At 39.8% G+C, this 10,860-nt stretch overlaps 3 protein-coding genes across 3 annotated transcripts; 2 read left to right on the top strand and 1 right to left on the bottom strand.

Moving 5' to 3' along the window:
- Window positions 1-783: 783 nt before the first annotated feature.
- On the top strand, window positions 784-3,912 carry LOC135938373 (golgin subfamily A member 6-like protein 22). Its single transcript, XM_065481992.1, has 7 exons — window positions 784-1,289; window positions 1,443-1,884; window positions 2,295-2,449; window positions 2,632-2,920; window positions 2,974-3,089; window positions 3,295-3,541; window positions 3,592-3,912. The coding sequence occupies exons 2-7, from the start codon at window positions 1,456-1,458 to the stop codon at window positions 3,910-3,912; spliced, it is 1,557 nt and encodes a 518-aa protein (XP_065338064.1). The 5' UTR covers window positions 784-1,289; window positions 1,443-1,455.
- A 14-nt stretch (window positions 3,913-3,926) lies between these two features.
- On the bottom strand, window positions 3,927-7,090 carry LOC135941258 (probable cytidine deaminase). Its single transcript, XM_065486612.1, has 3 exons — window positions 6,914-7,090; window positions 5,840-6,037; window positions 3,927-4,382 (listed from the first exon to the last, which is right to left on the bottom strand). Exons 1-3 carry the CDS (start codon window positions 6,942-6,944, stop codon window positions 4,162-4,164), a joined length of 450 nt encoding a protein of 149 aa, XP_065342684.1. The 5' UTR covers window positions 6,945-7,090; the 3' UTR covers window positions 3,927-4,161.
- An 841-nt stretch (window positions 7,091-7,931) lies between these two features.
- Window positions 7,932-10,720, top strand: LOC135941257 (keratin, type II cytoskeletal 78-like). The gene is made up of 4 exons (XM_065486611.1): window positions 7,932-8,163; window positions 9,365-9,531; window positions 9,584-9,779; window positions 9,832-10,720. The coding sequence occupies exons 1-4, from the start codon at window positions 8,113-8,115 to the stop codon at window positions 10,141-10,143; spliced, it is 726 nt and encodes a 241-aa protein (XP_065342683.1). The 5' UTR covers window positions 7,932-8,112; the 3' UTR covers window positions 10,144-10,720.
- Window positions 10,721-10,860: the final 140 nt, after the last annotated feature.

Raw genomic sequence — 10,860 nt, 5'->3', positions numbered from 1 at the left:
ATGTTAGCTATTATTTATATGCTCAGATCAAGTGATTTAAACTGTATATTTATACAAATTTTATTGTTGTATATGTGAATTGTACTGTCTTGTAGCACACCTTGAGTGTTGAATAAATTATCATCAATATGATTATATGCTCCTTTGGACCGCGGAATTCCCACCAATCACACCCTGAAAATTCAACCCTGTAAAACTACAAAGTACCTTGAAAGCGTTAAAAAAAGCTGCAAAAATCTTTACATTGAAATATTTTGGACGGCCCTGAGTCTACCGCAAAAAAATGAATTAAGATCTAACCACAACTTTAACACTGTTGCGCTTCTGTGAGATTTAAGTGTGCATAGCCCTAAACTGTAAACTTATTTTTTATAAACTCCCTTACACCTCATTCAAGCTGACGAAATTCGATTAAAACCTTCCTGTTATAGCTCCTATGTCACCCTTGGTGAACGCGATCCAATTTCTGTAGCATAGAATTTCTATTCGCCATTCACAGCTTCATAAAGAACGTGAAAACGCAGCGCTCTGGATGAAAATAATTTTATGGAACGATGAAAAGGATTTGCGTGCCTTTGTACCTGCATGTGCGGCACAAAGGAAATAATATGTCACATTTAACCAGATTTGTATTGTGCTCCTGTCCTAGCACCGCATGATAAGGGGAGATTTTTGGGTGCATCATGTTGCTCAGGGTAGGACCTGAATACAAAGCACGCAATCGCTCAAAACGTGATAGATGCCAAACAATTAGTTTTTCCAAAAGGAAAGACTGCGTGCCACATTTTTACGCCTCCATGCTATACAATAGCTATTTACTTTTCTATCCTCTGATAGTAAAAGGTAGCGGCCTGCAGTGAAAAGTGAATTTTAGCCGACATAGAGAGAGCCTCCGCGTGTTTTTTCAGATGCCAAGTTTTCGTCGTAAAACAGCCAAAAGCAGATCTGCTCCTCAAGCTCGAGATTTTGTGCGGTTTTCCAGATCCTCTTGAGAAACACATGGCCAGCAGTGCGTGGCTTCGAATTTCCCTGCTTCTCCTAATGCGCGACGTTGATGGTTATTGACACGAGACAACTGCTCCCAGACAGGAAGGCCCGTGGGGGTGGTTTCTCCCTTGCACGCTCCATTTGAAGCAAAACTGGCGATAAATCAGCCCCAGGGGAGAGACTTAAATTGTTAAGAGATATGCATTTCCATGTTTCACAATGCCGTGGAGAAATTTAGTGTCCATGGTGACCAACTTTGTTTATCGCTTTGGAGTAAATCCAAATAAAACTGACATTGAAAGGTTTGTTACATATTCGAACTATTTAAAACACATTATTATTACTATTTTCATTGGTAAAAATATTAATAGTGAGCATGGACATTATAGGGATTTTTAAGGGTTATAATTGAAAAATCATCTATGATATACTAAAATCTCTATAAAAACGGGTAGGTGACTAGAAACCATGCCACCCCCGGAGGCGGCTGAATGTTGCGTGGCACACGCTCACGTCCCTTTGGTGCTGAGTCGTCCCACTCTTGAGCGAATAGAAGCGAATGCCGACGTGCGTGGACGACAGATGGAGGCGGCTGAGGCCCGTAAGCGGCGGCAGGAGGCCGACAGGGCGGCCACCGCGGCCACAACAGCCGCAATGGCCGGCACGACGGCCAAATTGGCAGAGGCCGCTAGGATGGAGGCCGAGAGGGCTCTACGCGAGACGCAGAGAAGAGAGGCGGCGGAGGCGGTCAGGGCGAGACAGGAGCTGCGCGAGCGGGCTGCTGAGGAGGCGGCACGGCAGCTTACTCTCGCCTTTCGGTCGCGAGACGCAGTCAAGCAGCTTGACGCTGCGCTAGGCGCCGTGTATGCGCTCGAGCAACGCAAAGAACAAATGGAGGTATTGAAAGGATAAAAAAATGCACGTCGGAATATTAATATGGTATTGTAGCGGCTCCCGCCACGCTCTGGTGTAAAACTAGTTTGTGTTAAAGCGTTTATTTCAACTTTTGGCTCAACTTTTATAAACAAGTGATATTTAAGGCTATATAATTCACAAAATTTACAAAAATTTAAGCTCTCGATATTATGTTTCACCTGGTTAAAGATCTGACTAATTTTCCTTTTGACCAAGCTTGAAGAATATAAAAGCATAGGTCGATAAATCGGATGAATTAAAAAGTATAATTATCGTTGCATGCAAAAGACTATTCTTTCTTGATACACAACAACCCCCAAGTCCGTGGAAATGTAAAATATCCACACCATCTACCTTTGATTCGTCAATTAGTATACTTTCTTTTCTCATAGGTACAAGAGCGGCAAAAGAAGGAGGAAATGGAGCGAGAAAGGGAGCACCAGCGTCTGGTCCAGGAACGCACTAAACTGGAAAGGGAGGCGGACATAGCTAAAAAAAGAGAGGTGCAACGGAGAAAGCAGATCTTGAGACGAGATTTACTTGCACAGTGTGTAAAATTTTGTTAATTAAAAGAAAAACAAATTTAAGTAGTTTCGGTCCAATGATTGAATGCAAAATTTTATTCTTTCGTTCTTAAGAAAAAATTATTTGTTTACGTGTAGGATCATCTGCAGCTTTCTTGCTTTAATATAATTTCCTATGTGATTCAGCAGCAATTTTTAATTGTAGAATAAACGAAAAGCACAAAAAAAGACGTGAAGAAAAGTTTGAAAGAGAAGCAGAGAAACAGAAAAATAAGGAGGAGCAAGAAAAATCGCAGGAAGAGAGACAGAAAGAGAAGGAAAATGAAATGGAGAAAAGAAAAAAACTGCTTGAGGAAGAAATGCGGCTGATTTCTGAAGAGAAAATACGGAAGAAGGATTATATAGAAAGAGAGGAAAGAGAGAGGATGGTTTGTCTTGCATATGAAGATTTTAAAAGTGAGATCAAGCAGAAATTGGACCAAATTCAAAAAGGGGTTGGAAAATTTATTTTTAATCGAATATATTTAATAATATGAATTAATAACAGAGAGTGCGTTTCGATAAAAGCAAGCATGTCGGCAAAAAAATCATAGATGCTCAAAAAATGCGAGATGCCAAATTCGAAAATCGGTTTTCAAAAACTTCAAGCGAACGAGTACAGCGGTGAGTTCACATTTACAACCCGTTAGGCTTACGTTTCATACAAAATGCCTATCAAGGAATGATAATTAACGACACATTTTTATTTTGCTTTGTTAGTTTTCTCGTAGTTTAATAAGAAAAATTGTTTGGAACCGAAAAAAATCAATGAGAGAAACTTAAATTTCCCCCAATCGTGAAATTGCTAACCCAATTAAATAATTTTTAGGGAGAGGCAAAAGTTAGCAGAGGCAGAAGCGCGATGGGTTGAGCGTCGTCGCCGCGCCGTTGAACACCGAGACCACCAGCTAGAGGCTGCAGAGGAATGGCGAAGGAGACAGAAGGAGGAGAACGAAAGAGAGAACGCCTTTGACTGGAGACTGCAGCAGCAGATAACAAACGAGTGGAAGCGGCTCAGGGAGGCAGAACGGAGGCGGCAGCAGGTCGAAAACCGACGAGCCTATGATAAGCAAATGGTGTGGTGTTTACTCTAGAGACGCGATAATTAAATGCTGTGTGAGCACAGGCCGAGGAAGCGGCGAACCGCGCGTGGGAGGATGCAGTGGACGCGGCGGAGGAGGCCGACCGCAGGATGAGATTTCAGCAGGAGGACCAAGACGTTCTGCAGCACGCGCAGCAAGCTTTGGAACAGTGCAGGCTAGGCGGCGGGCCTGTGGAGCCCATCAAGCGAGCAATCGCAGATTTTAAGAAACGGAAAGGCCTTGGCCCTCGCCCTGCACTGCGGGCTTCGGTGCTGGCCCACCTGGACGTCGGTCTTGACCTTGACCGGGTCAAAGATCATCTCGATTACTACCTCGAGCACAGTAACTTACGGGAATTAGAGTAAAAATGCATTTCGTGTCGACAGGTACTTCATCTATATTTAGGATGTTTACAGGCTTTCGTGCGTGATGTTAATATTTAGTAATACTGTGCTAAAATTTGCACTGCGAGTGTCATAAAATCGCTAAAAATAGTCAAATGAACGAGCAAACGTTCAACAGGTCTAACGAACGCTAACAATAATAATTACTTTGCCTTATTCAATTAACTACGCAATCAGTCGATCCAAAACATAAAAAGCTTGATGATTGAATTAGCTTCCGGTGGTGAGGAACTCCTGCAGCGGGTCCAGGTTGATAGGCAGAAGGTGATGCACGGAGGTAAACAGCACTCGCTTGTCTGAGGGGCGGACCAGCATGACATCAAAGTCCCCGAATTCGCTCATGAACTGGCGGCAAACACCGCAAGGCGAGATGAAGCCAGTGGTGCTGGTTGCCTCGGCGCTAACACAGATCCTTTTGAACTTGCGGTGTCCTGCGATGGGAGTGATCAGTTACTTTAATATCGGTAATATGGGCGATTATTGTTGTTAACAGTATAAAGACTGTTCTAATAACGGTATATCCACATAATAGGGCTATTTGGAAATTGACTTGAAATTAGCAAATTATATTTGTAACAGTTAAAATGACGTTTTTTGATTCCTCTTTCAAAGTCGCAATATCTGATTGTAAAAATAGCTGTTTTCCTGCAGCTCTCAGTCTATTTTTTCTCTGAAAATGAGAGTAAGAACACAGCAAAGGTATCACTCAACTATTAGCAATTAAATATCATTTAAATTAGGGTTCAAAAATATTTTATTTGAATTTAAGAACAGGTATATAAAAACAAAAACATTCTTAAAGATAAAGAAAGAAATGCACACACAGGTTAATAGTTAATTTTAAATAGACTGAATGGACGGAGAGTGGAGCCATCCCGAGTCTACATAAATTTAATTCAAAAAGAAATTCAGTAGTTTCTGTTCTTGGTATTAATCTTATTAATTAAAATAGGAAGGAAAAATTGAAAATTATGAGAATTGTTGGCTACGCACAGTAAGCAATTTGTTCTCAATTAGCTACAGAAAAAAAGAGGACCTTAATTCCACTATGTACTTTCACTGTGCTTTTTTAAATTTTATATTTTTGAGTAACTGTTTTTTAACATGCATGTACATTTTTATGGTGAAAAGAAACAAGCAATAAATAAATAATTAAATTGCTACAGTAAAAATTCAAATTTTGCCAATTTTCATCAAAATTTACAGCATTTGACCATAATATTTTATTGGTTTGATTCCTCTCATCCAGATCTATCCAACGGTGCATGACACTTCCTGGGGAAACTCTTTGTTGTGAAATAAAATAAAATTTCAAAGTAGGGATGAAACAGGCCTCACCACTTGAAAAGCATGGAAATTTTGTAGCCAATTTTCTAAAAAAATTACATTGCTACCTAGGTCAATTTTGGCTTTAACTGAATCCTCAGGAATTGGATTATGCATTGGCAACAAGGATTTCCTGGGTTTCAACAGAGTTTCATTTATTAGCTTCTATCCCGGTACACTCGTGTAAATATTTATCCTAAAATTGATAAATTAATTGAAATACTAAAATTATTATTTTCAAAGTTTTCATTGTAAATCAGTGACCTTGAACTGTTTTAATTTAGGTTTAGCGAATTGGAAAGTTCTAAAACCATCAATCATACTTTGAATTCTCATAAACAATAAACTGATTCTAAAAAATCCACTGTATTTCCGCTAAATTTATTCCCATTGAAATATGACAGTATAAGAAAAATAAATTGTTCGTCAGGACAAGCGAACATAATTTAAATTATTTAAATCGATCCGCATGAGTTATTCGCCGGTATTTAGAAGGAATGAATTTATTGCAATTGGAAACGACACCGAGAGGTCGTGCACGTAAGCAAATAATGACAGGTACCTGCGGTGACGGCCGCGACAAGGGCTGAGCGCTCGGCGCAGATAGTGGCGCCGTACGAGGAGTTCTCGACGTTGACGCCGGTGAAGGTGGTACCGTCGTCGCACACGAGGGCGGCGCCGACCTTAAAGCGGCTGTAGGGGCAGTAGGCTTTCTCGCGGACGCCCACACTGAGCCGCACAAGCTCCTGAGCAGAGCTGTCTGCGCACAATTAAAAGGAGATTAAGTTCCACTTTTAATTAATCGGCATCTGGTCCTTTGTGTCTTAATTAAAATTGACTGCTTCGCTGGCTTCCGAAAATATTTTTCCCGATCAGCTTTTACTTAAGCTCCCGTATTAAAAAATAATTGTATAGAATTTCTAGTAATATATCATGTTGTGTGGAAAACACATTGCTTAAAATATAAAAAATTTGACACTATAAAGTCTGTGGTTTTGGTTGAGCCTTCGAAATTTCCGGTGCCTGAAGGACGTATATATAATTATGTAATCGACGCTGGCGCTACAGGCAACTGCGCCTATACTTGCGATCGATAGCATTTTTTCCTGGCCACGCTCGCCACGCTGAGCGCTCCCGTGATACTTTCAATAGAATGCAATCTATATGAGTGCAAGTGCCTAGTTGGGTACGAGCTGATCGTAAACTGTGCTTGATGGATTTAATGGTCTTAAGAAGTGCGGAACACTTCAAATCTTAAAATGGATCAAAACAACAAAGCTTAATGTGTTGTGTTATCACTTTAAGGCAGATAAAAGCCGCGCCTTTTGGAATATTTTAATTGCTTTTCGATTGCAACAGTTTATTGAGATAATAATTAAAACATGTGCATACCTCAAATTTGTTCCAAGAAAAAGTTAAATTTGATTCAATCAAAATTCCTTATCTGCCGGTGAAGTAAATAAAAAACTGATACCAAATCTAAATTTAAAAGAAGTACGGAAGAAGATAAGAAAAAAGCCTATATTATTGGGCAAGGTCGCATCATATATCGATTTGTTAAATATATAAGTCAAACTGAAAATATTTCATAAATTCTTTTTACACAAAAATGATTTTAAAGTAAAAATGAGCTTACTTAGGGCAGAGAGATCCCGCACGTCCGACATCGTTCCGGGTGAGGGTCTGTCGAAGAAATGAAAGGACCCTTCGACTGCTTTGAGAAACGAGAGCGGAGACCTGGCGGAGACTCCCGTTATCACATCTGATTAGCGAGCGGCCGATAAGGCCGGCAGTAGTCGGGCAGTAGTGTGACGACAGCCGATCCCCTCTAAACAACAGTACTGATTCGTGTAATAAGTACACGCTCAGTAGCAACGTAGGGAGGAGAGGGAAAATAGTATATTCAAAATAAAAATTAAGAATAAAACAATTTGAATAGGAAATTATAAGAAACAAAAATAATTAACTTTGCGAAATAAAGAGAAATTAGCAGGAGCAAAATCGTAGAAGATTATATGCTTTCTGATCAAGAAACAAAAAGTCAAGCTCTTCTGCTAAACCCCATTTGCGGCGACCTCCATACCACTCTCTGTCTGTACTCGCCAGCTGTTATTGACACGCCAGTAGTTGACGTCACATATATACATACGTTGTGAGACCTTTAATCACACCTCCAAACAACAGCCAATGATTTTTTTTATATAAATTTTCTTATTTTGCAAAAGAAGCTTGAGAACAAAAAATGAAATAATTATGCTAGTTAGGTTAATTATATAAATGAAATATTTATCAAAAAATCCAAAAAATTATTAAATATAATTTAAAATCCATTATTAAAAAAATATCATCTGCGCAAAAAAAATTTTGCATACATATTATTATACATATAATATAATTTGTTTTATTTTATTGCGCACCACACATCGTCAAGCTCCTCACCTGCATCCGCTTCTAGCTAGTGGCTGTAGCTGCTATCGCTATCACAATAGCTCCTTTAGCTATCGCAGCCACCCGGAGCCCATCTGCATCTGTGCGTGCGTCTTGTGAGAGGAGCGTGCTACATTCCCATTCCCGCTTCCCGCGTTTCCTCGCGCCAACCAATTAGAATGCGCGCCGGCGCCGGCCTCACCAGTCAGAGACCCCTATGACGAATGGAACTGACACGGATACTGACACTGACACTGACAGTAAAAGTACGGAAGGAACGTTAGCTCAACACCAAACACGACCTGCCGGTAGGCACCCAGGGCTTGGACGATCCGACAAATTGTCAACGAATCGGGCGCGCCAGGGCATCTTCTTTTCAGAGGGGCATGAGCTAAGAAGGCCCTTGACATGCTGAGAGAGCCGCGCGCCGGCAAAGGGCCCACCGGAGGGCTGTCGAAGGTATCAAACTAAACTTGATTGTGTTGCCACATTTCCCTTTGATCTGTCACATCTGCCATCCAAAAAGGTCGATTGCTATCCTTCATTTTGCGATTAAATTTCACCGTATCCCTCGAATTCAGACAGGAGGGGCTTCGGGCTCGTTAGGTTATGAAGAAGGGCACCTCAAGGTCCGCTTAAATTACTATTGCTCCGAAAATAGATCTGCTCGATTTGGCATGAACGCTAGTGCTTTGCGTGGGACAAAAATTTTAATCCGCAACCACACGAAATCTGCTTGAAAGCAAGACCGCGACCGCTTCTTCGCTATCTAGATTTTAAAACCGCAACCGCGCCCAAACCGCGCCAATTAAACGGCAACCGGCCACCAAACCGCAACCAAAACACAAAACTGCAACAAACCGCACAAATATTTGGTGGCAAAAAATTAACATACTATAAGGACATATATTATTTTGCCTAAGTATCTATGTATGCCATAATTTATTCTATTTAATATGATACAAAGAAAAAATAGTGGAATGATTTGATATGCAGGTTTTGCAGCAAAAATTTAGGAAAATTTTAAACGGCATTGTTTTCTTTTCTCATAAAAATTTGCCATAAATTGAAGTTCCTGTATGCCTCAATCCACAGGTTAATTTCCTCTTTTAAATAAATTTGTAGCACTGTCTAGAGGAATTTCACATTGGCACGTTTACCTGTTTCAAAGAAAATTGGCTTGTCTTTTTATCTTCTGACTTAATAAAATACGGGACTTTAAAGCTAAGTTTGTTTGAATTAAACAATTGATCAAATTACTACTTTCACATCAGCAGTGGTCACGGGGAGATTATTTATTATTTGGTCGTACATGGTTTGTAAATCTTTTTGTGTTGGTGGTATGACTAGTATATTTGATTTATTTTCTAAGTGTGAGTCTAGGATACCAGGCTCAAATGTAGCAGTGTACAGTAAAATTTCAACCAAAACCACAACTTAAAAAAAAATTTTATGAAATAGTTGACAAAAAAAATCAAAACAGCCCAAAATTTGATGTTATGCGTTTTGGCTAAAGAAAAGAAGTGGCCCTTGAGTGGGCTGGGTCCCTGTGCGGCCTGGTGCGCCCATGTTATCCGTTCGCGGTGTTATTGGGACTGACCCAATTTTCGCTTAATATTTACGTTAAAATCAGCATTTTACTTTCCACATTCTGCTGCAGATGCAAGAACTAGAACAAGGGATTCAGGTGCTGAGTCAGAGGTGTGAGGAACTTTCCTTAGAGAAGGAGGAATTGATTGCAGAAAATGAAATAAATTTGGCCAAATGTAAGGAAGATAGCGAATCCCGCTTTGGAGAGCAACTTCGAAATAAAAATCATCAGTGGAAGTAAGTTTTAATTCTTAAACTCATTTATCAAAAATAATTTTTCTTTTATTAGACTCAGTCAAGAGCAAACAGAAAAGGAGCACAAGGAACTGCTCACTCAACTCCAAGCTGAGTTGGAATCCCGTAAGTCAGAATTGGACGACTCGAGTTTGAAGGAGCAGATCCAAGGTCTGCTAGAAGACAGGCAGTCCTACGAAAATGTCGTTCTTACCCTGCGAACACAATTGCAGGAAAACTATCTTGAGAAGGTAAAAAATTCTATATTGTCACCAAGGCTTGAACTAATTGATGTTTTTAAAGGGCCAATTGGATGCCTTGGCGAGTGAAAAAAACAAATGCCAGCTGCAAGAACTAGAGGATTTGCGCAAAATCGTTGCCCATAGCATCCAAGAGGTGGCTGATCTGCGTTCAGACAAGGCAATTCTTAAAGAGGAGAACGAAATGCTGTATGAGAAAATTGAGCTTATGGAGGACACCGAACATGCTCTGAGACGTGTGCAGGCGCGCGCCAGAGCCCTTGAAGCAGAGTGTGGCCGCCTCATTACTCGTGTAATAAGAAATACTCACTCAGTAGCAATGAAAGGAGGAGAGGGAAAAAATTATTCAAATTAAATTAAGAATAAAACGCTTTGAATTGGAAATTATGAGGAACAAAAATTCTTGCAAAATGAAAAGAAATTAGCTGGAGCAAAATCGCATAAGATATTATACTTTCTGGTAAAAAAAACGCCTAGTTAAGCTCTTCTGGCTCAGCTCTTCTGGCCATTAAATTTGTGGCGACCTCTATACCACTTTGTACTCGCCAGCTGATACTGACAAGCCAGTATAGTTGACGTCACGTGTGTTGTGAGATATTTAATCACGCCTTTAAACAACAACCAATTTTTTTGTAGTTTTTTCGACTTTGCCAAAGAAGTTTTAGGACTGAAAATGAAATATTGCTAATAAAGTTAATTATGTGAAATATTTATCAAAAATTAATGAAATATAATTTTTAATGCATTATTAACACTGATTTCGAGCAAAGCTTGGTGCCTTACCTCTGACTATGAGGAACGCTCATATTAACTCAGGTTATTTTATTCGTTTTATTCTCATACTCTAAAATATAAACAGATGTTCAAAATTGATCTTCTAATATACATATTGTAACTTTATAAAGATAAAAATATAAATTTCGCTAATACAATCAGTTTATTTTATTACGTACCACATCTACACCTCACCTGCATCTAGCTAGTAGCTGTAGCTGCTATTGTGCTATTCAGCCTTCAGCTTTAATATCAGCTACCAGGAGCCATCTGCGCCTTGTGAGCGGAGCGTGCTACA

This window comes from Cloeon dipterum, chromosome 3 (assembly GCF_949628265.1).
Source record: "Cloeon dipterum chromosome 3, ieCloDipt1.1, whole genome shotgun sequence".
NCBI classification, from domain to species: Eukaryota; Metazoa; Arthropoda; class Insecta; order Ephemeroptera; family Baetidae; genus Cloeon; species Cloeon dipterum.
This window is presented reverse-complemented; position numbering and strand designations above follow the sequence as displayed.

Excerpts from the sequence above, each read along its gene's own strand:
- LOC135938373 (XM_065481992.1), top strand. The coding sequence starts at position 1,456 with ATGCCACCCCCGGAGGCGGCTGAATGTTGCGTGGCACACGCTCACGTC. Across the intron at positions 1,885-2,294 it reads AACGCAAAGAACAAATGGAG|GTACAAGAGCGGCAAAAGAA; the intron begins GTATTGAAAGGA and ends CTTTTCTCATAG. Across the intron at positions 3,090-3,294 it reads TCAAGCGAACGAGTACAGCG|GGAGAGGCAAAAGTTAGCAG; the intron begins GTGAGTTCACAT and ends AATAATTTTTAG.
- LOC135941258 (XM_065486612.1), bottom strand. The coding sequence starts at position 6,944 with ATGTCGGACGTGCGGGATCTCTCTGCCCTAA. Across the intron at positions 6,038-6,913 it reads GCGGGATCTCTCTGCCCTAA|ACAGCTCTGCTCAGGAGCTT; the intron begins GTAAGCTCATTT and ends AATTGTGCGCAG. Across the intron at positions 4,383-5,839 it reads TGTCGCGGCCGTCACCGCAG|GACACCGCAAGTTCAAAAGG; the intron begins GTACCTGTCATT and ends CTCCCATCGCAG.
- LOC135941257 (XM_065486611.1), top strand. The coding sequence starts at position 8,113 with ATGCTGAGAGAGCCGCGCGCCGGCAAAGGGCCCACCGGAGGGCTGTCG. Across the intron at positions 8,164-9,364 it reads CCACCGGAGGGCTGTCGAAG|ATGCAAGAACTAGAACAAGG; the intron begins GTATCAAACTAA and ends ATTCTGCTGCAG. Across the intron at positions 9,532-9,583 it reads AATAAAAATCATCAGTGGAA|ACTCAGTCAAGAGCAAACAG; the intron begins GTAAGTTTTAAT and ends TTCTTTTATTAG.